General features: G+C 39.9%; 1 protein-coding gene across 3 annotated transcripts in view; it reads right to left on the reverse strand.

Moving 5' to 3' along the window:
- The window catches only part of NEK1 (NIMA related kinase 1), a 205843-nt gene that overhangs the window by 44040 nt on the left and 135133 nt on the right, over positions 1-26670 (reverse strand). For all 3 annotated transcript variants that reach the window (XM_073606279.1, XM_073606287.1, XM_073606272.1), the window contains 5 exons: positions 17570-17752; positions 15138-15203; positions 11525-11756; positions 9498-9641; positions 4305-4496 (listed from right to left, as the gene is read on the reverse strand). In XM_073606279.1, coding sequence (XP_073462380.1) covers positions 4305-4496; positions 9498-9641; positions 11525-11756; positions 15138-15203; positions 17570-17752 — 817 coding nt within the window. The remainder of the gene's footprint in view (positions 1-4304; positions 4497-9497; positions 9642-11524; positions 11757-15137; positions 15204-17569; positions 17753-26670) is intronic.

Below are 26670 nucleotides of genomic sequence, written 5' to 3' on the forward strand. Positions count from 1 at the left end.
TTATGTGCACTTTAAATCATTCATGAAAGCGCTGCATTTTTTTCCATGGCTTCAGGGACTCTCATGGGAATATACCTTCAACAAAAGCGGGCATAGCAGTGGAAACAGCCAGAAGGGGAAATGATTCAGGGAATAAAGCTCTGTATCAAATACTTGCACCAAGGTTAGCCAATCATCCCCAAGACAAAAGTATACTAATAGCTTTAGGTTGAACGCTCATGTAAGCTTTATTTAAATCAAAGAAGCAATAAAACAAAAAAATGACAGAGATGGGTAATGAAATGTGTTGTTGTGAGAGGATGATTTTCCAGACTTCTATCTGAAATGATTTTCCAACACTTAGTGACTGATAAGTAGACATCACATCCATTAAATCCCCCCACAAGCATTTGCTGCAAATTATAGAAAATTTGTCACGATTACCATGTACTCAGTAATACTCATATCTTCTAGATGACTGAAGATGAATAAATGGATTTTAGAAGCCCTGTGGCATGATTCTTATTCAGGGACATTTGAAGAAAAAAAATATATAGTATTTATAGTTTCTTTTTACTTTTTTTTTTTTTTTTTTTAAGTGGCTCCAAATTCATACATTTTTGTACCTTAAAGTGATATTAAAGCCTTTTTTTTTGTTTTGTTTTTTTTTAAATAAACATTTTATACTTACCTGCTCTGTGCAATAGTTTTCTTGGTCCCCTGTTGGCGCTCCAGGCCCTTCCCTCCTGCCCTCATAGCAAGCAGTTTGCTATGGGAGCACCTGAGCAGGCTCACTCCCGAGCCACTGCTCAGTGTGTTCATTCATACACAGAGCGCTGCTTGGCCCTGGCTGTGATTGACCATAGTGGGAGCCAATGGCTACTGCTGCTGTCTCAGCCAATGAGGAGGGAGAGACCAAGGAGAGCCGAGGCTCTTGTGTACATCGCTGGATGGAGATGGGGCTCAGGTAGGTTTTAGAGGGCCTAGGAGCGCTGCTGCAGACAGATGTTTTTTTACCTTCATGCATAGGATGCATGAAGATAAAAAACCTTGAGCCTTTACAACCATTTTAATGCATTCTATGCATTAAGGCAAAAAAAAAAAAAACTTTAGCAGGTAATCTCCCCCTCCCCTCCCTAAATACAGAACTGTACTCATCTGCAACTGCACTCTCTGCTCTTTTACAGGCACGGCTGAGAGCAGCAGGAGCCATTGGCTCCTGCTGCTGTCAGTCAAATCCAGTGATCGGGGGCAGGGCCGAGCCAGGCTGTGTGTGTCAATGGACACACAGCCTGGCTCAGGAGTGAGCCTTCACTTGTGCCATCATAGGAAGCAGCTTCCTATAGTGGCACACAGAGAAGAGGAGCATCAGAGAAGAGGAGCATCAGAGAACGCCAGCGTGGGACTCGAGAACAGGAGGTTCAGGGCTGCTCTGTGCAAAACCATTGCACAGAACAGGTAAGTATAACGTGTGTTTTATTTTAGGAAAAGAAATAATAATTTTACAACTGCTTTAAAGTTATATACTGTATGTGACAATGAGCAATAAGCCTGCTAGGTGGCCCCTCAAAACACACGTAATTGTAACCCTTTCTAATTATTTTCAGTCATCTCATGTTTATGGGTATACTTATTGATTATGACGTTTGAAACAGACTAGATTTAAGTATAGTAGTCCAGAACTGGGGCAATGACCTCCTGACAGAGGAGCTGCTAGAGAGCAGTGTGGAGATTGGCCTGCTTCTGTGGGGAGAATGTCAAGTTTGACAGCATGAAACAGAATACAGGCGAGGACTGAAAGTCTGTCTTAGACCCTCTGACAAATGGAGGGCTCCCATAATTGCATGGAAGGCTTTGACATCAAAGTTATATGGCGGATCTGTAAGGTTGGGCTTGGACCTGGATGCCCCAAGGGAATTAAAAGGAGCTCTTATTCATCTCAGGAACTGAAGGTTCTTGTAGGAGGAGCTTTTGCCTTCTTGTTCTAGAGTAATGCCCTGTGCACACGATAGGATTTTCCGTGTTTAGGCTCCATCACACATTTTCCACAGGGATTTCCGACACGCAAAGTTTGAGAGCTTGCTATAAAATTTTCCGACAACAAAATCAGTTGTCGGAAATCCTGATCGTGTGTACACAAATCCGACGCACAAAGTGCCACGCATGCTCAGAATAAATTAAGAGATGAAAGCTATTGGCTACTGCCCCGTTTATAGTCCTGACGTACGTGTTTTACATCACCGCGTGCAGAACGATCGGATTTTCCGATAACTTTGTGCGACCGTGTGTATGCAAGACAAATTTGAGCCAACATCCGTCGGAAAAAATCCATGGATTTTGTTGTCGGAATGTCCGATCAATGTCCGACCGTGTGTACAGGGCATTAGAGAGTCACCAAATAGGCACTGTTCTTTAAAGAGCTTACGCATGAGCTGCTTCTTGCAGGGAAACTTCGTAGTTCAACACGTAAGCCAAAAGTTATTTTGCATATGCATTGAAAGGGGGCTCATCCCAGAAACTAGGTCGAGAGCATATGCTCACTCATCCACACAGTTGTATAGGGCAATAGGCAAGAGTTCTAACTGATGGACAAGTGGATCGCAAGACTGGGCCATGCCCACAGAGCAAACAGCCAGAGTAGGATAGACAGGCATGGTGACAGCAGGTTGCACTGTATAGCTGGGGGAACCAGTTAGAATTGATTTTGAATTAGTTAAAAGGATTAATTACCAGAGTGAGTGTACTCCAAGCGTAAAAGCGTGAGCTTGTTCTTCATGTGAAACACTCATTAGCTGAAGCATTTTAAACACTTTTAAACTTTGTGGATTTGTCACAATAAAGAAAATTGAAAGCTGAAAGTACCGGGAATCTCTCTTTGTAGAAAGACAACACAGCAGAATCAGTCAAAGAAAACATGGTCTTAAGGAGGGCTTCTTACTGCTTAACCACAGGGTCATTGAACACCTAGACATCCTCAGCAGGGATTGTAAGGTTTTGTAAAGGCAGGAAATGGCTGGGACCATGACAGGGACCCCCTCCGCAAAATATCAATGAGAAAAGTGCTTAGGAGGGATGAAGATTTTTTCTGCATGAGGCCAGTCAAGAAACAACACAGGCAAATGTACAAGAAATGTTTTGGCTGTCTTTAAAGACTGATGACCTTTGTCTGGGTCAACTCCGGCTGCTGCAGGGCAAGAATGATCATATTGCATCAATAAGGACAGAAATAAAATCCTGCATCTTGGGAGAGGTATCAGCAAATTGGGCATCCTCTTGTGCGGAGTCCCCTGAGTCAGATGAGGAGCCCTGATACTCTTCATTCAACACAAGAGGAGAAACAGAGATGGCCTGTGGAGAAAAGGCAGAGTGAGCCTGCTTTCACCCCTGCGATGTGAGGATTTTAACAGGGAACACCACATTTCCATAAAATCAGGCATGATGACTGAGAATTTCTCTTTGGAAAGACAAAAGAAAAGAGTTAGCCTCTGAGGAGGGTAGCAACTCAGACTGGGGGCAGTGGTCAGGACTATCAGAATCAACAATGTTAGAGGACATGCTGCAGACCCCCTGAGTACAGTAGAGCATGAAGATGGTACAACGCCTTCTGTGACCAGTCAAGGTATGGAGAGGAATTGCTGTGCAGCCAGGAGGGAGGAGACAAGGAGTGGATGTGCCAGCAACTGACCACCTGAAAGGCAAAGTGGCATGTGCCTGCATAGTCCACCCTGGAGCGACTGACAACACAGGTAAAGAGGCACCCCCCAGGCACGCCCACTCCTCCATCTATACGTACATGGCTTCGGTTAGTAAGTCAGGTATTGCCTTATGAGAAGCTTATTTTTGAACACAGAGGTTGCCCAGCTAAACATAACAAGGTGTGGGATGTGTGGTGTTCTTCTGATCTTACTGTAACCAATGCTTGAAGTAACGATAATCAATCATTTTGTGTTTCTTTGTTATTAAACATGTATATCAGGATTGGTTTGAAGAAGAGTGCTGTATGATTATACTTATGCAAAATATCAATGCACTCTAAATATACCTTATTGTTCTATGTGCTCTATGTTGAGCACATTGTTTATTGTCACTGTTTTAGTCCATTTTCAATAAAAGAATTAAAAGTTAAAAAAAAAAAAAAAAAAAAAAAAAACAGTGGTCCTTGGAACTGATGTCACCATCAGTTAATTTCCCCTCAACTCTTATTTTGCAGCTATAACCAAGTGTTCCCATTTTCTACCCAAACTTAAAAAAAGGATGAAAAAAATGGTTTAAGGTACTATTTTTAACAGTCTAGTATAATCCTAAGTCATTAGTCTTTCCCTTACCACAAAGATGATCCTCAGTCTCAACAGAAGTGGTGACTACGGAAGCCATGTCTAAGGAAGTTGGACTTTCAACCACAGGTACTCTTTGTTCATTAGGTGAGATTAAAGAGTCCATATTCACAGAAGGTGGTTTACACGTTTCCTGATCCCGTGACAGGGTTTCATTCTCAACTTTTTCGGTATGAAGAGTATCTACAAGTCAAAGTGTTTACAGAGCGTCAGCAATTTTTTTTAACAAATAAAAGTCTACTCAGTAGATAATTGTAACAAACAAAAGTGGTCCACAACAGTGATCCACATCTGCGCCTTATGATCGAAGGCCATTCTGAATACTACTTTTTTTTATAAGCATTGGTAGCTTGCAACCCACCAAACACTACACTATATACAAAAATCTGATTGAACACAATGAATACCACAGAGCTTCTGGTCACACAATTTTATACCAGATGATAAAGCTGCATGATTCTGGCTAAAATGAGGATCACAATTTTTTTTGCTTAGAATAAAGATTACGATTCTCGTGGCATAACATGATCTTTCACATTATACAAAAATTGGGCTTACTTTTTTTTTTTTTTTTTTTTAAATTCATTGTAGTGTATTTTTTCCACAAAAATTGCACTTGAAAGACCGCTGCGCAAATACAGTGCGACATAAAATATTGCAACAATCGCCATTTTATGCCCTAGGGTCGCTGGTAAAAAATATATATATAATGGTTTGGGGTTCCAAGAAATATTCTAGCAAAAAAATACAGATTTTAACTTTGTAAGAAACAAGTGTCAGAAAAAGGTTTAGTGTTTAAGTGGCTAAACTTCCCTTATTTACAGATGAAGTTAATTCCTTTGCTCTAAGAACGAAAAGTTACAATGTTTATAGTTATCTACTAGCAAGGACAATGTTGTGAAAAACTTAGCAGGCTGCCCGGTTTTTTTCTTTTGACAGGTAAGTGAGCAGAGAACGCTCTACACGTGTTACATGAATGAATCGGGAAATTCTGCATAGAGATTGTGAGAGGGGTTGAATTGAGATCGCAATTTTTTAATGATTAATCAGGCAGCTCTGATGATCAGCTTGATTTTGGCATGAATAGGAACTATCTCTATTGTATCAGGACAGGAATGTTATGGAACAAAATGGACAAGGCACAGGCCACAGGTGACTGGCCTCAGTAATCCAGATTATTGCTTTAACAGCGGATCCAACCTAAAATACCATCATCCAAAAACATTTATGATTTTACACTTATTTATAAGCATGGTGGCTTCTTGCAGTGCTGTTACCCACAAGCAAACAACCTGTTGCTCCATATCTTTGCATGCACAGTAAGCGTTTTTTTTTATTTTATTTTTATGTAAGGGAAGCTTTTAGAAATGCACGACAAACAAATCTACAATGGCAAAATTATTTGATCCCCTGCAGATTTTGTAAGTTTGCCCACTTACAAAGAAATAAAAAAAACATGATACAAATGTTATAAATTGAGCTGCAGTTCAGGGAGTAAAATAGGTATTTGATCCCCTACCAATCAACAATAATTCTGGCTCCTACACAGTGGCGGCCCATCCATTAAGGGCGCGTGGGTGCCGCCCACTCTGTCATGACACCCCCCCTATATGAGTAATGGATAGATTCATGCATAGCATGAATCAATCCATGGCTGCCGCGACCACCCCCTATTCATGTTTCCGGCCCCTTTCAGGACACCGGGTACGTGAATTATAGCGGCGGGGGTGTTTTTTTGAAGCACCTGATTAGAGCCATAGGTTCTAATAGGCTTCAAAATAGGGTGGACTACCCAGGTGTGTTAGTCAAATGAATATTCGCTTTTCTAAAACTGAACCGCCTCTCTGCCAATCAGGAAGCACGGGTCTATTACCCGATTGGCTGAAAGGACAGGCGATTATTGGACGCTTAGCAGGACGAAAGAAGAGACGCATGGTGGATGCCTGACCCGCTGCCCGTCCCACAGCTCGCCGCGTCACCTGCTGCCTGACCTGCCACCAAGATGGGGTAAGTGTCGGTAAGACAACGAGCGGGCAGGGGGGTGCAGGTTAAATGCCACTGGGGGGGGGGGGGGGTCACAGTGGCTGCATTTGATGGGTACAGTGGGGCTGCAAATTATGTTTTTTTTTCCCAATATTTTTCAGAATTTCAGTTTGTTTGCACCACCCCAAATATTTTGATCACCAGCCGCCACTGCTCCCAGAGACTGGCTACAGTATGTGCTCATGTGATACACATATTAGTCCTGTCAATTTAGGAAGGTGCTCCTAACGACAACTCGTTATGTGTATAACAAAAAAAAAAAAAAAAGACACCTGTCCACAGAATTTCTTTCTTTCATTCAAACCTCACCATCATTGGCAAGACCAAAGAGCTGTCAAAGCATGTCAAGATGACATGGGACAAGATTGTAGACCTGCACAAGGCTGGAATGGGCTACAGGATCATCAGCAAGAAGCTTAGTGAGAAGGAGAAAACTGTTGGGGAGATTATTCACAAATGGAAGAAATACAAATTAACCACCAATGGCCCTCGAACTGGAGCTCAATGCAAGATTTCGCCTTATGGGGTAAGGATGATCATGAGAAAAGTGAGAGATCAGTCCAGAACTACACGGATGAAGCTTGTGAATGATCTCAAGGCAGTTGGGACACAGTCACCAACAAACCATTGGTAACACAAGACGTGCCATGAATCCTACAACGCCCGCAAAGTCCCCCTCCCCAAGAAGGCACATGTATAGGCCCATCTGAAGTTTGACAATAAACATATAAATGATTTAGAGAAGGATTGGGAGAAAGTGCTGTGGTAAGATGAGACCAAAACAGAGATTTTTGGCATTAACGCAACTCGCTGTGTTTGGAGGAAGAATAATGGGGAATATAAACACCATCTCTAGTCAAGCACAGAGGTGGAAACATCATGCTTTGGGGCCGTTTCTCCGATAAAAGTACAGGCTGACTTTGCCGCATTGAAGGGGCCATGTATTGTAAAACTCTTGGCTGAGAGCATTCTTCCCTCAGCCAGAACACTGAAGATGGGTCGTTGATGGGTCTTCCAGCAGGACAATGACCCAAAACATACCCCGAAGGCAACAAGGGAGTGGCTCAAGATAAAGCACATTAAGGTCATGGAGTGGCCTAGTCAGTCTCCAGACCTTAATCCTATAGAAAATTTATGGAGGGAGCTGGAACTTTGAGCTGCCAAGCGACAGCAAATAAACCTCAAAATAGAAGTATGGGGTTGGGCATTATTGCAGTTTTAAACTTACCTAGGTGGATGCAGCATCGGTCCCCTGGCGTCTCTGCACTGAGAACCGAGCGATTGAACACTCCCCGAACAGTGAGCTGTTGCCTGTCAATCACCAATTTTACTCACTGAACTGCAACTCAATTTATAAACATTTGTATCATGGGTTTTTTTCTGGATTTTTGGTTGATGTTCTGTCTCTATCATTTAAAATGCACCTAGGTTAACAAATATAGACCCTTCATTTTTTTGTAAGTGGGCAAACTTACAAAATCTGCAGAGCATCAAATAATTATTTCCCCCACTGTATCTTACAAAGTAAAATTAAATCTTTATTTTGTCAATTTAAGACCATGTGGTTTGGAAGCAAACAAGAAGTTGCAATTTAAGTATAGAAAGCAGATAATATTTTCCGTTATTCATTTCAGTGATCTAAGTGTTGGTCTATTTTGAACAATGTTTGGTTAGATCTCCTTGTTGTAATAGCAGCTCTAAGCTTTGAATTCACACTTGAGCAGCGTGTATTCAGAGCGGCATTTTACAAGCTTTAGGGAGTTGTTTTTGCATATGTATCAAGCCTCATTTATTTGTTTCCTGGACTGGGAAAAGTTAGGAGAGCATTTCTAGAAGAGAATTTTTCAGGCGTAAAAACACGCACAAATGCACGTGTCACGGCTTTACAGGCGCACCAACTGAGTGTACAAGTGTGAACTGGGACAATTAGAAAGAATGGGATTCTGCATGTTAAGTATTGTCAAGTGTAGGAAAACAAGCTGAAAAATACTCAAGTGTGAATGGGGCTAAGTTGGTATGTTGTGAAAGAATTTGTCATGCTTTCAGTGAGCTTTTGTGCAGCTAAGAATTACAAACAGGCTAGAAAGGAAACCAAATATATAAAGCATTGGTCTCTAAACTGCGGCTCGGGGACCCCTTACTTGCTTTTACCCGGCCCTTGGGGAAAATGTAATCCACTGAAACCAACAATGGGGTATAATTTTGCCCCCACTGACTTTAAGGAAGAGGCACAATACCTCCGAATGACACCAACAATTGGGTCTAATGACACCAATGGTGGAGCACAATTCCTCCCAATGACACCAAAGATGGGGTGGTGGTTTTTCCCACTGAAACCGGGACCTTTTTTGCTCCCAATGGTCACAGTCCAGCCCTCTAAAGTCTTAAGGACAGTAAACTAGCCCCTGGTTTAGAAAGTTTGGAGACCCCTGAGAAAGCATAACTATTCTTCTCTCGATAAAAGCTTTGCTTGTCTACTAAACCTACTGCATGAGCGGAGAGAAAGCGCATACGAGGGGGTTTGAATCAGAAAAGGGCTCACCCTTGTGATGGTGAAGGTGAGCAGTTAACACTAGGCCGCTCTTGGCAGCGGTCCTTCGCAAACGTCCTAAAAGTCTTCCAGTAAGACTTCATGATATACATAAATGGCCTACACCTATAACAGGAGCATTATTCAACTTGTCAAAACTGCACAGCTTGTTTTCATCTACAGACAACCCTTATCTGCATAGGCAGCTTTTTTTGGTAAAGGTGTAGCTCATTTCAATGTCACCCTTGCAAAATACACAAAAAACTTCATTTAAAGAACCAAGCACAGTATTCACCCTTCCTAACCTCTTCCTTTACAACCTCTGCTAGTATACATACAATTGTGCTCATAAGTTTACATACCCTGGCAGAATTTATGATTTCTTGGCCGTTTTTCAGAGAATATGAATGATAACACAAAAACATTTTTCACTCGTGGTTAGTGTTTGGCTGAAGCTATTTATTATCAATCAACTGTGTTTACTCTTTTTAAATCATAATGGCAAATTCTGCCAGGGTATATAAACTTATGAGCACAACTGTATGTCACATTTTCAAATGTCTAGGTGGCTTGTTAGGTGTCTCATCCTTAAGCCAGTCTCTTGCTCTCACCATTAGCTACTTGTAACATTTCAGTCTGGAACTGGAGTTGTGCTTCACCAAGTAATTTTACAACCGTTTCTGCTGGACTCTTCCCCCATTCACGCCTCTGGTGATCGCCTTCATCCAGTTTTATTACAGCACCAACTGTAAGATCTAACAAAAAGAACAAAAAAATAATAAGAGCAAATCTTTCAAAAATGTTCAAAAAGGCCATCACTTTGATCAAAAATTTTAAAACCTTCTTTTAAAAGGGAAACTGGCAGAGAAAGCTTTGGAAGCTGCTATTGCAGATTCATTCTTAATGAGGGATAGCAGGGGCGCGCACGTGCCTGCTGCACAGCGGGGGTGCCGATGCTCGTGGCAGGCGGTTGTGATGACGAGAGGCAGGAAAGGGACGTGTGTGTGAAAACACAGAAATGCCTGTTCTGTGAGGCGTGACAGATAGTCAGTTCCTATTAACTAGGAACCACGATCCATTACTTCCTCTAGGTCAGTCCCCTCCCCCTACAGCTAGAAACACACATAGGGAACAGTTAACTCCTTGATCACCCCCTAGTGTTAACCCCTTCCCTGTCAGTGACATTTCTTACAGTAATCAGTGCATTTTTATAGCACTGATCGCTATATAAATGCCAATGGTTCCAAAAATGTGTCAAAAGTGTCCAAAGTGTCCGCCATATGGTCGCAGTCCCGATAAAAATCGCAGATCGCCACCATTACTATTAAAAAAAAATAATAATAAAAATGCTATAAATCTATTCCCTATTTTGTAGACGCTATAACTTTTGCGCAAACCAATCAATATACGCTTATTGCGATATTTTTTACCAAAAATATGTAGAAGAACACATATCGACCTAAACTGAGAAAAACCTTGCTTTTTTTTTTTTAAAAAAAGGGGATATTTATTATAGCAAAAAGTACAAAATATTGTGTTTTTTTTTTGTCAAAATTGACGCTTTTTTTTTGTTTATAGCGCAAAGAAATAAAAACCGCATAAGCAATCAAATGCCACCAAAAGAAAGCTCTATTTGTGGGGAAAAAAAGGACATCAATTTTGTTTGGATCCAGTGTTGCACGGCTGCACAATTGTCAGATATAGCGACGCAGTGCCGAATCACAAAAAATGGCCTGGTCATTCAGCAGCCAGGTCTTCCGGGGTTGAAGTGATTAAAGTTACATGGCTGCCACAGTTATCCATGTTTTACTGCTTAAGTGTCGTACACAATGAGAATATCGGACGAATGATTGTCAGTTTTTTGTTGCATACCATTCTCATATTGAAAATTAAGAGGGTATTAACGTTATAAAAATTCTTGTACGACAGAATACAACTTTGGAAATGATGTAATGTGTTGAATTGTAATGTATTCTGATTTTTTTTTGGATAAATACTGTACTGACAAACAAACAAATAGTATGATCTGGTATCATATGAGCAACATTTTTGTGCTTGTCCCTTTGGCTAATGTAAGATGAACTGTCGTGATCGGCTGCGTATGAACAATCAGATGATCGTACGAGCACTTCAAAAGCAATTTGTGTCATCCGTTTTTTTTAAATATGTACGAGACATTGGTGAGCCACCAATCAAAAAACAAGAAAAGTGTGTTCAGGGGGTTTGGATTCATGGACCATGAAGTAACATGGCTCTGGATCTCACTAAGAAATAATGGTAGATGCCATATGTCTATCCTGACATGATCCCTTTAGCAGGGAAAACTATTCAGGGAATACAATCCAATGGGGATGCACGATTCCTGTAAAAATCTAAAAAAAATCCTCATTGAAATGTGATCACTTGTTTTGAATGGACATCAGTGAGTTAAATCTTCTGCAAACATCCTTATATTTGAGCACCTCCTATCAATTCAGCTGTTGCTTACTTTCCTGACCTAAAGCTAATTAATTATACCTTTATTTCCAATTAAGGATACATCAGGGGCTTTTTAATTCTACAGTTTATAATAAAACCAAGACAGACTAGTGCAGAGGTGATGGGATTTCAATACTTGGACTTGCTGCTGGCAGCTTACTTTGACCCGCATATAAAGTATCCTCAACAAGAGTAAGTTGTGAAAAGGGAATCACTGGAGGGGGTTCAGGGTGCCATTTCTTCCGGTCAGCAGATACTGGATCCCCATTCTGGTTAGGGTCTTCCGTATTCACTTTCTGGGTCTTTTCCTCAACATTCTTGTGTACACATTCCTCTTCTTCCTGAGCTTTGAGGTTTTGATTTAATCTCTTAAGTATTTGACGTTTTTCATTCTAAAATAGAAAGAATGAGTCATTACTAGGTCCATGCTCCAATGTTTATAGATTTCTTAAAATTGTGTAAATACAATTGTTAACTGTCACTTTTAGCCATCATTACTTATTAACTCATGCTGCAAGAACAATCTTTCAAGCCTGCATAAACGTGTATGAAACATGGAGAATAAAGCACATGATGGGCTTGAAAACTTAATAAAGACATAAAAACTATTTCTACAAAAGGAAAATGTCCTAGAGAATTAAATATTATTCTTGACATTATATTATTCCCCCCCTGGTTATTGTTAATTTAAGGTTAACATGCAAAAACATTAAAAAAAGCAAACAAAATATAATCCCCAATAGTTTCGGAAATATTGAAACCAAGTTATTAAAATAGCATTTCCAGAAACACTGAAGAGAAAAGATACACAAAACTGTAAATAGATTATTAAAAACTTTTACTATTTAATGGATTTATTGATAAACCAAAATTATTTTATATCTCTATTGTACGTGAGAATAATTGATATCTGGAGCTTAACCGGTGTTAATGTATGTATATGTATCCCAATTCTACAGCATGTTTTGTATAATCGTTTTGTGCAATATGGGGGGTGTATGGATATTTACCTGGGAGGGACATCTATTTAATTGGATGCTGTCTAAAATTGTCCCTAGTATGTATGAATGTGAGTTAGGGACCTTAGATTGTAAGCTCCTTGAGGGTAGGGACTGATGTGAATGTACAATGTATATGTAAAGCACTGCGTAAATTGATGGCGCTATATAAGTCCCTGAAATAAATAAAATAAATAAATAAAAACATTACAGAGGCGATTGATGGCTTTCCAGCCCCCCAAATAACATTCAGATAAGGAACAGAGGTTTACTGGTTACATGTAAAACAAGGACACTACTGTTTACTCCTTTGACTAATACAACCAATTATATACTGTCTATCCCTGATACTCAAATAATTCACATATTCATTATGTACTAAGCCAAGATAATAGCTTGTCAGGCAGTGCCTATCTTGTGACGGTGATCTTTCTGACAGCCTCTACTTTTTAAAAGTCGTTTTTAGCACAGGTTTAGGCACCCTTTGTCCATTTGTGAAATGTGAAGGTAATTGGGCTCTCACATATTCTTTCAATACCATGGAAAAATAAATATTTTGTGGATCCTGCATAATATTTAATCCTAGTTTATTGCAAATTCTGAACAGTACAAAAACACAAAACACACACTTTTTTTTAAGGCAGTGTGTGTGTGTGTGTGTATATATGTATATATATATACATATACATATATACACACATACATACACACACATGCATACATATACAGTGCCTTGAAAAAGTATTCATACCCCTTGAGATTTTACAAATTTTATCATATTACAACCAAAAACATAAAGTGTGTTTTATTGGTATTTTATGTGATAGACCAACACAAAGTGGAATATAATTGTGAAGTGGAAGGGAAATTATAAATAATTTAATGATTTTTTTTTTTTTTTTTTTTAACTCTGAAAAGTGTGGCATGCATTTGTATTCAGCTCCACTTTGGATTGTAAGCTGTATTGGCTTTCCGCCAGACAGATCGTTATTTTGGTACTTCTCTGCAGCAGGGACTGGAGCACTTGTCAGGATAGAAGAAAAATTGATGGGGCAAAATACCATCAAATTCTTGAGAAAAATCTGCTACCCTCTGCCAGAAAGTTGTCAATGGGAAGAAGGTTTACCTTCCAACATGACAATGACCCAAAGCACACAGCAAAAATGACCACACAGTGGTTGAAGGAGAAAAAGGTGAATGCCCTTGCATGGCTTAGTCAGAGCCCAGACTTAAACCCCATTGAAAATCTGTGGAATGACTTGAAGACTGCAGTCCACAAACAGTCACCATCAAATCCACCTGAACTTGAGCAGTTCTGCAAAGAAGAGTGGACAAATTTGTACTCAATTGATATGATACTGTGTGTATATATATATATATATATATATATATATATATATATATACACACACACATACATATATATATATATATATATATAAAAAACAGAGAATAGCATAACTAGTGTCCCCTATTGGAAGATTTACCCTCTACTGGTGAGAACCCAAATTTTTCTCCCACTTTCAGTCTAGGTGATAATGTTAGACAGGACAAACAGAGGGTACAGATAGCACTAAGAATCTGCCGGGTGTTCTAGTCCTCACCACTCTGTTTTAATAGCATTTCCAGCTATAAAGGGGGTAAAAACTACAGCTGTAGATAAATTAGTTGGTACCATTACAGCTCATTGAAACAATGGTTCATTCCTCCTGAAAAGTGATGAAACTAAAAACATTTGCTTCTTGTGCCTGCATGCCATTTGATGTGTCATAATGTAAAGCAAAGAAAGTGAAAAAAAAAAAGATAAAATGATTGCTTGTTCTACAAAAAAAAAAATGGCCTGGAGAGATTTGTTGAAACCCCTGGAAATTCTTAAAATGAATTTAAATCAATGATATTTCAAACTAACTGCTTTGTGTAGCTAGTATCACATATGCATTCAGTCTTGTAATCAGTCTATTTAAATGAAGAGAAGTTGTCTGTCTTTCTGTTGCTGTGTGGTATCATTGTGTGTACCACATCGAACATGGAAAAAGAATTGTCTGAGGATATTAAAATACAATTATAGAACAGCATGCCACAGGTAAGGGATATAAGGCCTTCTCCAAGGAGCTTGATGTTCCCCGAACTACAGTAGCAAATTTTAAAGTGGAACTTTAGTCAGAAAATAAAGTTCTGTAAACCATTAAAAAATAAGTGCCTACGTTTTAAAATCCACTAATATAATGTCTCACCCTGCTCTGCACATGCTTAATTGCTCTCTATTTTTAGGCACTGTGCCGAATTTGTAGAAGCCAATCTGCTGAGAGCTTAAAGATTTACTGCTGTTCAGAGGCTCTAGGCTTCAGCAAAATGAGGTACAGTCACTGCAAACAAGCGATTTCTGCAGGTCTCAATGAGACTTCGTCACCTGTCGGACAGCTAACTTGGCTCACTCTTTTTGTGTAGAGCAGCAGTCTTCACTTTGAAGGGTGCCTAGTCAGAACCAAAGTTTGATTATCATTAAATACGAGACGAACAATAATGGCTGCCTGTTACTTTAGTCAGTTTCAAGTTCAAACAAAATTGTGGGTTCTTCTCTTTTGGTGTTTAAGGGTACAAACAAATTTAGCCACGACTGTACGTACTTTTTTGAGCTATATACACAGAATACAGTGCCCAGTTCTTGTTTAGAAAGAGCTCAGTATCTTCAGGATTGCTTTAATAAACAACTCAAATAAATTAGTTTCAGGGATATTTAAATGATAGTAGCAAAGAAAAGGGAGGAACACTAACCTGGATTGAGGTTTCTGTTTTTTTGGGGTCTTCTGTGGTATCCCTGATTTCTGTATCTTCTTTAATCTTTTAATCGAATAAAGAGGAAAGAAATACATTTCAGCATAAAACGCATCTAAACATGTCTTCTAGTGTTTTCTTGCATTCAGTATAAGTTTGGTTTATGAAAACGCTTTATTCATCTCAGCTCTACGTCTGTATTGGCACAGGTAGCCATGGCAATTTTTAGTGGAGAACTCGTCTGAAAGAGAATGTTAGCTTTCTGCCATATAACCACTGACCTCATTCAATAAAAAGTTTTTCTATTCTTTAGTACTAATTTGTAAATGCAACAGCCAAGAAAAAAAAATAAAATAAAACCTTGGGTTGAGAGCATAATTAGTTCCGGAAGCATGCTTATAATCCAAAGCACTTGTATATCAAATTTCCCCATAAGAAATAAAGGAAATTCAAAATGATTCATTCTACAACCATTTATTCATAAGTCCTTCAGTTTATAGTTCATATAAAAACATTATAGCAATGTGATAGGTTGTGCAATCATAAAATGTCCATCCACAAATGGCAGCCTCCACAAGGGGACTAGAAGCAAAATCCAGCAGGAGCTAGAGTCTATAAAAGAGAAGCGAGGTGCCTCCAATTGTAGCAATATGATTACATATAATGAAGGTACAACATTTAGCAACTAAAATGGTTGATGATTGTAAGAGGCACATATAAGTATGCAAGCATCTGGGGTAAAGCTGTCTGCAATCGTGACCAAGAAGTCTACCCTGCAGTAGAGCGATCTGAGAGCGAGGCTTGAACCGCTTGTGGAGCGCAGCATGAAAGGGACGACATCAATGGCGGTGAGGAGGATGGTCTATGTGGACATCTTTACCCCGGATGCCTGCATACTTAGATGTGCCTGTTTTAATCATCAACCATGTGAGTTTCTAAATGTTGTACCTTCATTAAATGTAACCATATTGCTACACTTAGAGGCGTCTCTCTTCTCTTTTATACTCAGTTGTGATATGACGCTACTTGTATATCAAGACATCGCTTGTATATCAAGTAAAAATGTATTAAAAAAATGTAGCTAGTCTTGCAAAACGCTCTCAAACCAAGGTTTTACTGTATTATAATTTATCTTGTGGCACTCTGACTTCATTAGTTTCCTATGGGTTATTGCACTTAAACTGCTGGAAGAAAAAAAAAAAAACCCAAACTCTTTCCCCTGTAAAACAAATGCATAATGTGCTAGTATGCATTGCATACTAGCACATTATGCAAGAGTTACGTTAAAACGTAGCCCTCCAGCGGCAAGATGTCACTGCTGACAGGGTTTCCATCTTCACCCGGTCTTCATTCAGATTCGTGGGTTCCAGAAACATGAGTGGCTGGTGCCACTCTGGCGCGCGGGAGCCCTTATTTACGGCACGAGCTCTGAAGGTCTGGGACTGTATGCCGGACCTTCAAAGCGCATACGACGGTGACATCACCAGCTGCATGCAGTGTGAATATCTCCTAAAAACAGTGCAAGTTTGTGAGATATTTACTGTACCTACAGGTAAGCCTTATTATAGGCTTTCCTGTGGGTACAAGTAAAAAAAAATACGTTTTCTACCACTTTAAAGTTAAACTCCAGGCATTAAAAAAAATAACTATATTCCTCAATAACCACAAAAGAATAGAAGTCCACCTTATGTGCACCAAATGCCTTGGCAAATTTAGTTACTACCTTAAAATAAAGTAGCTATGATGTCATCACTGTGCTGTACACTGCCTGTGCAGGGAGCAGAGCTGTGGGAGAACCCTAGGAATCCCACCCACTACAGGTTGCATGCTGATACTACAGGAGGGAGGTGAGTAAAAGACCAATCACTCTGCCCCAGGAAAGAGAACAGCAGCTTCTAGTCTTACAGGAAGCTCCTGCAAAGAGGCAAAGTTTCACATGGATTAAATGCACAGATTTGGAAAAACATCACAATTAACAAAAGGATTCAAGTAAGCATACACATGGGTCTTGTATTTAGATGACATTTGCTTATCCAGGAGTTCAGCTTAAATAACTAGCACTTAAATTAGGGCATGCAAGTAAATGACTGTGAATATTCACCTTTTCTGCTGTCCTTGCTACAGAACCTGATCAATCTTCATTGTAAGTCTTCAGGGAAACCAACACTTGGTTCCTCCTGTTGATCTTCACATCAGTGCATGAGAGATTATTAACATGGAGGTGGCATGAAGATCTCAGAGTACAAGTAAGGGAAAGTACAGCAGGAAAAGTGGAGTATTCACAGTCTTCATTTACAGGTATGCTTTATTTTGAAAATTCTAGCAGATCATTAAGGTCCCTTTAAAAACTAGGGCTTAAGAATAAGACATTTAAATAAGGCTGTTTTTAATGTAAAAGGACCTGTATACAAATTAAACTGCTAAAAACTTACAGCTCCCACATTCTTCAGAGCAGAGGTCATAGAGATTGCTGGTGCACTAGGTTTTATATGAGGAGACTGGCCTCTGACTGGGGAACCTCCAACATCTCCATGGGCTGCATGGATGGGAGAGCCAGGAGCTGCTCCACCTGCATTAGAAGGCACATTAGGATTCTTGAATCCACGAGCTGCCAACTGCAAATCAAGAAAACAAAGAAATTAAATTATAATCACCAATCCAAGATATAATTTGTTATAGCCAAGCAGATATTAAATATATTATCAAAGGCAGCTAGGTAAAAAAATAGGACTTTTTATATAGCACACACTGTAAAATCCTTTTCTTGGAGTCCAATGAGGGACACAGGAAGTCTTAAACCATTGGTTTTTACTGCCAAAAAAAGTATAGCTGTCAACAGTGCTAAATTTCTTGGGACAGTCCCAAAAATCCGACCAATGTCCCGCTTTGTTATTATTCCGGGCAGAATCCCGAAAGTTGGCCTCTGTCCCAGGCCACACGGTCATCCCTCCCCTACTTCCTCAACTCCAGGAAGTGCTGTGGATTGGTCAGTACTGAGGGGGCATGGCCAGCCGAGGGTGATGAGCCACTCTGTCAGTGTCAGCGGCTGCAGCAGGGACCCAATCAGGAACAGGAATCAGGATTCTACTTCTTGAGTACTTTATGAGGCTGCTCTGATGAGGCCGTACTGATGGTAAAAGAGGGCTCTGAAGGTACAGAAGGTAATGGTAAAGGTTTTTTTTTTTTTTATCCAACAGTCACTGGACTGAGAAATTGGGTTTAAAACTGCACTGGCCAATTTCTCACTGTCAGGAGAGTGCTACATGTCCACTAACAACACCTTTACTTCTATCTTATAGACGTTTAGATACAAGTAAAAAAAATGCTGTAGCTGACAAATATGTATCTCCTGTTTTCATGTAGCACTGTCCTGACTGAGAAATTGGGCAGTGCAGTTTTAAACCCAGTTTCTCACAGTCACTCCTTGCAGACACCATCACTAAGGCCCCTTTCACATGGCAGGTCCCATCGGATCTGCCTGTCAGTTTTTCAGGTGGACCTGATGGCAAGGTCCGTGCATCCCTATGGACAGGCGGGTGTAAACAGACTATTTAACCACACCTTTAAGCCATGACCAAATTAACATAATATTCCACCTACATTGGCTTTCTGAAAAAAAAAAAAGTGTTCCTAAATTTTTTTTGGGAAATGTTGGCATCTATGAAAAAGCTGTAGAGCAGTCGAGAGTACAACAGCTCCTACCACCACCATGCCTCAGTTTTGTAGCAAAGCAGTACCAAGAGTATGAACATAAGCCCCAAGACTCTCATGCAGAAGCGGAGAATTGGATGGATAGAGGACTGAAAAGTCTAAAGCTGGGTAACACCGCCTGAAAATCAGCTGGTTCCTGCTGTACCACTGTCTGCAAGACAGAAGCCGGTCACCTTCTGTCAAAGAAATATGCTGGCAAACTAGAATCTGATCAGCACTTGCAGCGAAAGGCTTTTTTTTTTTTTTTTTTTGGTGAATTAGCTAGAAAATATTTTTTTTAGTTTTTTTTAGCATTAAAGATGTGCCTAAAGCCACGGTTTGCAAATGCGTTTAGGTCTGTCAAGCGTCTGGGCATTCCCTCATATTGGCCAAAATAATAATTTATTCTGGCCACTGGAATAAATGAACGCTCAAGCGTTAAAAGCTCATAGCACTTAAATTAGTTTACATACATTTAGGCGCGTTGGGCGTTTCTGTGGAAAGGTTGGAAAAGTGTTTCGTCTCCTTAGCGCGCAGGTTATGTTTTTTTTTTCTGCCTCTAAATGCCTGTAAACGCCTATGTGTGCAAGGACACAAAGGCTAACAGAGGGGCATTTAGAGGTACTGATTAATACAGTCCAGAGGCAGAGAGTACAGGAACTTATATCAGAAGATTTGACTGGATGAAAAGCTACTGTATTTATTTGCACTTATCGATCAGATAAAATAAATACACTTTCAAATGGTATATTTACCAGACCAAAAGGAAGCAAATAACATAAATCTAGTGTTAGATTTTACATACACGTTAGGTTACTAGTGCACACAACCAACCAGATGCAATACTCTAAAGAGGATGCACAGAGTGGGTATAAAAAGTGTCCCTAGGAGTAGGAAACATGGGCAATAGGCCTGCTATAGTGATCCACAGGAGTGAAAAACTTTCACAGTGCTTATTTTATAAACTTTGGGTATATACTGAATATTTTATTATTACTGAGTACAGGAAAATGAACTTGCTACAGGAGGCATACATACTTTAAGCCCAACTCCGGGCAAATAAAAAATTGTTTATTTTTTCAATTTACAAAATGCAAAGTGAGTGAACAGAATAAAAATCTTAATCAAGTCAATATTTGGTGTGACCACCCTTTGGCTTCAAACCAGCATCAATTTATACACTTGCACAAAGTCAGGGATTTTGCAAGATAAGATTCAAGTGTATGATTAATTATACCACGCGGGTGCTAATGATGAATTTCATATTTAGGTTGAAACACAGGCATTAACTGAAACAGTTGTGTAGGAGGCCTTAATCTGGGTGAGGAACAGCCAAACTCTCCTACCAAAAGTCAGGTTGGGGAAGATAGTTTAGGTCACAGGTCATACACCATAGCAAGACTGAGCACAACAAGACATAGGATAGTTTTACTGCATCAGCAAGGTCTCTCCCTGGCAAAAATTTTAAAGCAGACTGGGATTTCAAGATGTGCTGTTCAAACTCTTGTGAAGAAGCACAAAGAAATGGGGAGCACTGAGGACCTTATAAGCAGTGGCCGGCCAAGGAAACTCAAAGCAGCAGAGGAAAGACACATCATGTTTATTTCCCATCGACATAGGAAGTTGTCTAGCAGTGCCATCAGCACAGAACAGGTGGAAACCAGTGGGACCCTGGTACACCCATCTACTGTCTAGAGAAGTCTGGACAGAAATGATCTTTTACCACTTCAGCCCCGGAAGATTTGGCTGCTCAATGACCAGGCCATTTTTTGCGATGCGGCACTGCGTCGGCTTTAACTGACAATTACGCGGTCGTGCGACGCTGTACCCAAACAAAATTGACGTCCTTTTTTTTCCCACAAATAGAGTTTTCTTTTGGTGGTATTTGATCACCTCTGCAGTTTTTATTTTTTGCAGTATAAACAAAAGAACAGTGAAACATTTGAAAAAAAAAAAAAAAAAAAAAAAAAAAAAAAAAAACACAATATCTTTTAGATTTTGCTATAATAAAATATCCCACATTTTTTTTCAAAAAAACAAATTTTTTCCTCAGTTTAGGCGGATATGTATTCTTCTACATATTTTTGGTAAAAACAAAAAAACAAATAAAAAAAAATGGCAATAAGCGTATATTGATTGGTTTGCACAAAAGTTCTAGCATCTACAAAATAGGGGATAGATTTATGGCATTTTTATTATTATTATTTTTACCACTAGTAATGTCGGCGAGCTGCGATTTTTATCAGGACTGCGATATTGCGGCAGACAAATTTTTGACACTTTTTTGGGACCATTGACAATTATACAGCGATCAGTGCTATAAAAATGCACTGATTACTGTATAAATGTCACTGGTAGGGAAGTAGTTAACACTAGGGGGTGATCAAGGGGTCATCTGTGTTCCCTCACTGTGTTCTAACTGTAGGGGGGATGGGAATGTCCAGGAGGAGAGATCCGTGTTCATACTTAGTATGAACACACGATCTGTCTCTACTCCCCTGAAAGAACCGGGATTTGTGTGTTTACACACACAGATCCCGGTTCTCACTCTGTCACGAGCGATCACGGGTGCCCGGTGGTCATCGCGCCCGCTGGGCACTCGCATTGGCTCTGGGCACACACTGCGTGTCCCTAGCGGCCAAAAGGAAAAGTGACGAAAGGTAACGTCAATTTGCCCAGCTGAGCCAACCTACCGCAGTAAAATTGCGGCGGCTGGTCCGGAAGTGGTTAATGGAAGAATTGCAGCCAAAAAGCCATAGCTCCCATGTGGAAACAAGGCTAAGTGACTATGCACGAAACATATGAACTGGGTGCAGAAAAATACCAGCAGGTGCTTTGGACAGATGCGCCAAAATTTGAAATATTTGGCTGTAGCAGGAGGCAATTTGCTAAAGAACTGGGAAGCGGTACAATAATTGAGTGTCTGCAGGCAACAGTGAAGCCCAGTGGAGGTTCCTTCACGATGAAGGAAGTTCAAGAGGAGAAAGTCTTGACCATGAAATATATCAAGGAAGTGACATCAGATGCCAAAACTAGGCGGAGTAGTGGGTCCGCCATGTTCTTTTTGCCTAGATTTTAAAATGGTACCTTTCTGCTTATGTAAGTGAAATTTTATTTAAATAAAGTGGTTTACTGGTTATTACACTATGAGGCTGCTTCGTTTATAAACTTCCCTGGGAGGTATTTCAATACCAACCTGGTGACTGGAAGACGGGTCCAAGGAGGAAAAAAAAAAAAGATTATTGAATGTTTGCCTAGACCCTAGCCATATACAGGTCATTACATTTGGTGAGCATCCATTCTTGTGAGAGGGGGCAAAACAGTGGATTTTGACGATGACGTTATATATGTACTAGTGATGTTCAAGTGGATTGGTTGCACACTTTTTGACTATATGCGAGCACAATTCTACACTTTTTTTTTTATCTTTGCAGTGTTTGAGAATATTACACTATGGTTGTTTTCATTGTTTTATAAGCACACTTTTCTCTCATACCGGTATGGATTTTCTGATGAGGAGGGTGAAGAGGGAGAGTGACATCTGGTGGCTAATACTGTGGAAGTTCTAATTATTTGGCGAGAGTTCACTTTTACCATTGTTTTGACTGAGTTGGAGTATATAGTGAAGATACAAGTATTTCAAATGGAGTTTGGACATTTGCGATGGTTTGTTTTTGGTATACTCTAAGTGCTGAGAGTAGAGTGTGATTTAGACCCAATAATTATATTGTACACGCAAGATTATTACTATCTTCAATTTGCACTTACACAGAATTATGCAGGTTTGACATTAGTTATTGTTCCAACATCTGAAAAATGGTTTTATCGTGAGATAACATATAGCTTTTTTGTATATATGGTTGACTTGGGCAACATGCTTATTTCCGAGATCAAGGAAGAAAAGGATGTTACCAAAAAAATTCCAACATGTCATAGGAGTTTTGCTCCTATTGATGGTGTCCCAAAGTATTTTATGTGACTGTTTACTGCCAGACGGTTATTAACACATAGTGAAAAGGGAGGTATCAGATGAAGAGTGTCAGTTTACATGTGAAAAAAATATTGTCTTTAAGTATTGAGTATGAGCTCCAAATGCAATACATGGCTAGTACATTAACATTAGCAAACACTTTCTAGAAACAATCAGTTTATTTTAAAGAGACTGAGAGATTAGATGTTTTCCATGGGTCAAGCCATCCCAGTGGACCAGAAACTAATCCAGGCTTTTAAAAAGTTGTCCTGACTTATGAATTGCAAGCATTAGACAAGAATGTGGGATATAAACTTATGGCGTGATTATGTTCTAAAGCCACTCTAAATACCCACCTACGAAGCATAAAACCGCATTATAAATGGATATTTAAGCACTATAGATGTATTGCGATTCCCCCCAAGGAAAGATTTTGGATGTAAAAGTAATTTCTTCGTTCAGACACCTTGGGGATCAATTCCAGTTCTGATTTGCTGCATAAAAGTGCTGATTTACCAAATAAAATTGGGCTCAGGCAGGATAAAGCTTTATGAGCAGGTATGGAAAATGTTTAAATGAGACACAGCTAGCTGGCATTATCTGCTCTCACATCTGTGTTTTCACTATGCTCTATAATACAATGAAATAAGGAAAATTCTGCAGGAAAGTTCAATTACAGCACTGGTATTCAATGAATTGTATGGTTGCACTTGGCTGTGAGAGCATTTATTCTTATGCTAGTAAATATCCGTCCATGTGTCCATCACCTTTCCAAACAGTGCTTCGCCATGTAGGAGCTCAAGTCTGACATCTATGGCATATTAAAAAAAAAAAAAAAAAAAAAAAAAGTGGATGTGAAAATGCCGTTTGACTTCATGTGTAAATTTTAGTTGTATGTGCAAGCATGAGAAAAGTATTTTTTCCTCATCTCCACATGTCAAATAAATAGGGTCTGCACCTGGGGGACCACACAGGAGCTGATCCCAACACTGTGTGATGCCTACAATTAACCTTTCACCAAGAACAGAAAACTGCTGGCTGCAGGTGATAAAATGTTTTTCAAATTGTCTTGGCTGGTGACATTTACAAATCTATGCATCGCCCCGACACCCTTAGCAGGCTCATCCCACTCTACATACTTGTAATAGGTGACATTCCAGACCCATATTTCACTACAATAAAAAAAAAATAAAATTAAATTAAAAAAAAAAAAAAAAAAGAGAACACACACCAAAACAGCCACCTGTAATTTGTCTGGGATTAAAATCATATAGAAAATTTGCATTAATATAGTGCTGATATTACCAAATAAGCAATACCAAGACTGTAAGATGCAAAAGGCTACCATGTCAGTAGCAGAAATGTTAACTAATGATCAAAATTCTCCATATAACTTGTACTGCAAAAATAAAACAATCTAGTCAATATTTTTTTTCAAACCAAGTTTGATATGTGGTCCTCATGACAGCAATGAGCAGGCATCAAATTTTATGTATGCCTTCCTTACCAAGTTATATTTATCACACATAAAATGAAAAAGGTCTTGGTGGCAAGGGCTATTATTTGGATAGAATTAGAAATAGCTAGCTGGGTCATACATTTTCATCAGCATGACTAGCCCATCATTCTGCACGCACAAAAAGGTAGATCAGGGAAACAATTTAAGTTCAAGAAGTACACATCTTGAAAGATGCCCCTTTCCTCATCTTTGTGCTCTGCACTGGAAAGGTAGACAGACAAGTTTAGAAATATTTGCAGCCCCAAAATAAATTTAAGATGGCACTGTGTACTGCACCATCAATTGCCAAGCATCCACTTAAAAGGGGACCTGCAATTTAAATAGAAAACCCTTTTCTCTTTAATAATGCACAGAAGGGGCCTTTTCTCCTGCAGTTCCAACTGCATTAGTAATTATGTATTTAAAGCAGAGGTAAACCCATCGATTTAATAGTTTCAAAAAACAGTAACATTTCCAGCATGCCGGAAATGCTAACTGTCACATTGGTTGTACTCTCAACCAAACCGTCAAACCAGCCAATGGCTGGTGTCATAGCTGATAACATGTGCAGCACCATAGCAGTTGAAGATTAAACATAGGCCAAGATGGCAGCTTCCTCGGCTGAAAAAGATAGGAGGGTTTACTTCCACTTTAATGTGTGTGTATAGTACAGACATCAGTGTTTTACAGAATGAGAGAATTTTTGTATTCGATGTCCATGGGAAGTCCTAAACCTTTGTGTTATACTGCTGTCCACAGGAGAGTAATAAAACAAAAAAAAAAAAAAAACCTGTAGGTCAGTTCACGAAAACCACTTCCACTACAAGCATGTCCCATTTCTGTAGAAAGCAGAGAGCATAATCACTAACACAGTGGTGTGAAATCTAAATCCCTTAATAGATTCTAAGAAATGGCACAGTGAATACAAAATTAGATATTTTTTCTTATCCATTCAGGGACACTGACATTTTAAAGCTCCGAGACATCCACAGTCCAACTGAGGTGTGGGCATGACAGCAAACAATCGCTAACAGACCCAAGAAAACAGAGGATTGCCTGCAGCTCAAAGAGCTGCCTGAAGGCCCTTACATCCAAAGATGATATGCCGCAACATCAGCTGGGTAGACCTTATAGAACATGTCAACAGAAGACCATGTGGCAGCCTTACAAATCTGAAAGACAGATGCCCGATCACAAATTAAGTAGAGTATGCACAGGAAAATGTGGAACCTGATCCTTGAGACTAAAAATGTTGAATGATGGTCTGTCTTAGCCACCTAAAGCTGGTAAGCAGGGTTCATTCGTAATTACAAAAAGGAAATGCTTCAGCCTGTGAAGTAGCAGTGGCTGAAAGATAAACTCTCACAGCCCAAACATCCAGGCAATTGAGGAAAATTTCCTTTATGTAAACTTGAGCCAGACAGAGGAAAAACAATGTCCTGGTTGAGGTGAAAGGTAGAAGCTTCCTTAGGCAAGAAGTTCTGGCCTGCAGCACCACCTTTTCCCTATGCAAAACCAAAAAGGGCTCCTTGTAGGATAATGTCTCCGGTTCAGACATTCACTGTGGTGATGGTTACAAGAAGCACTACCTTAGAGTGAGGGATGTTTCTAATGGGTTCAAACAATGGCTTTTGAAAAGAAAAAAACAATCAGATTTACAGGGGAACAGATAGAGAAGCTACACGAGAGACCCCCTGTAAAGAGTGAAACAGAAAAGGTTGGACAGATACCTGAGCAAAGAGCCGGACCCTGGTCTAAATCCCGCTGTAGGAAGGAGAGAATTTGTCTCACAGAGAAACTCTTGGGGTGGAAGCCCCGAAACTCACACACAGTGAAGCATGTTCATGTCTAATGACACACCCTGCATAGGTTTAGAGATGCCTTTCTCTCAGAACCTTGATTTCAATAGCTATGCCATTAAAGCCAGCCATCATGAAGCAGGATGGCAAATCATTAGATGGGACAGAAGATGATCTGGTAAGGCTCATGTTACCAAGTTGTTGTACTACATCCATCTGGACCAGTCTGGAGAAATGAGGATGAACAGAATGCCCTCCAGTTTGATCTTGTGAAGCTGATGAAGGAGACATATCAGGGGAATTAAACTATGCCCCCCCCCTTTATACTTACCTAGGTGGATGCAGCATGGGACAGATGCTGCATCTGTCCCACTGCACCTATACACTGAAAGCCGAGCCATCGAACACCGCCGATGGCTCGGTTCTCACAGATCCGAGAGGAGAGCTGCTGACCCTCAATTAGGAAGATCTCCTCCATACTCACTGGAGCCCTGAGCTGTGGAGGGGCGGGGATTGGCCGTTTCAGTCTCTCACAGGATTTGCACTCCTTTGACCCTTAGGAGAAGCCCAGCCAAA

This window comes from Aquarana catesbeiana, linkage group LG01 (genome assembly GCF_042186555.1).
Source record: "Aquarana catesbeiana isolate 2022-GZ linkage group LG01, ASM4218655v1, whole genome shotgun sequence".
Taxonomy (NCBI): Eukaryota; Metazoa; Chordata; class Amphibia; order Anura; family Ranidae; genus Aquarana; species Aquarana catesbeiana.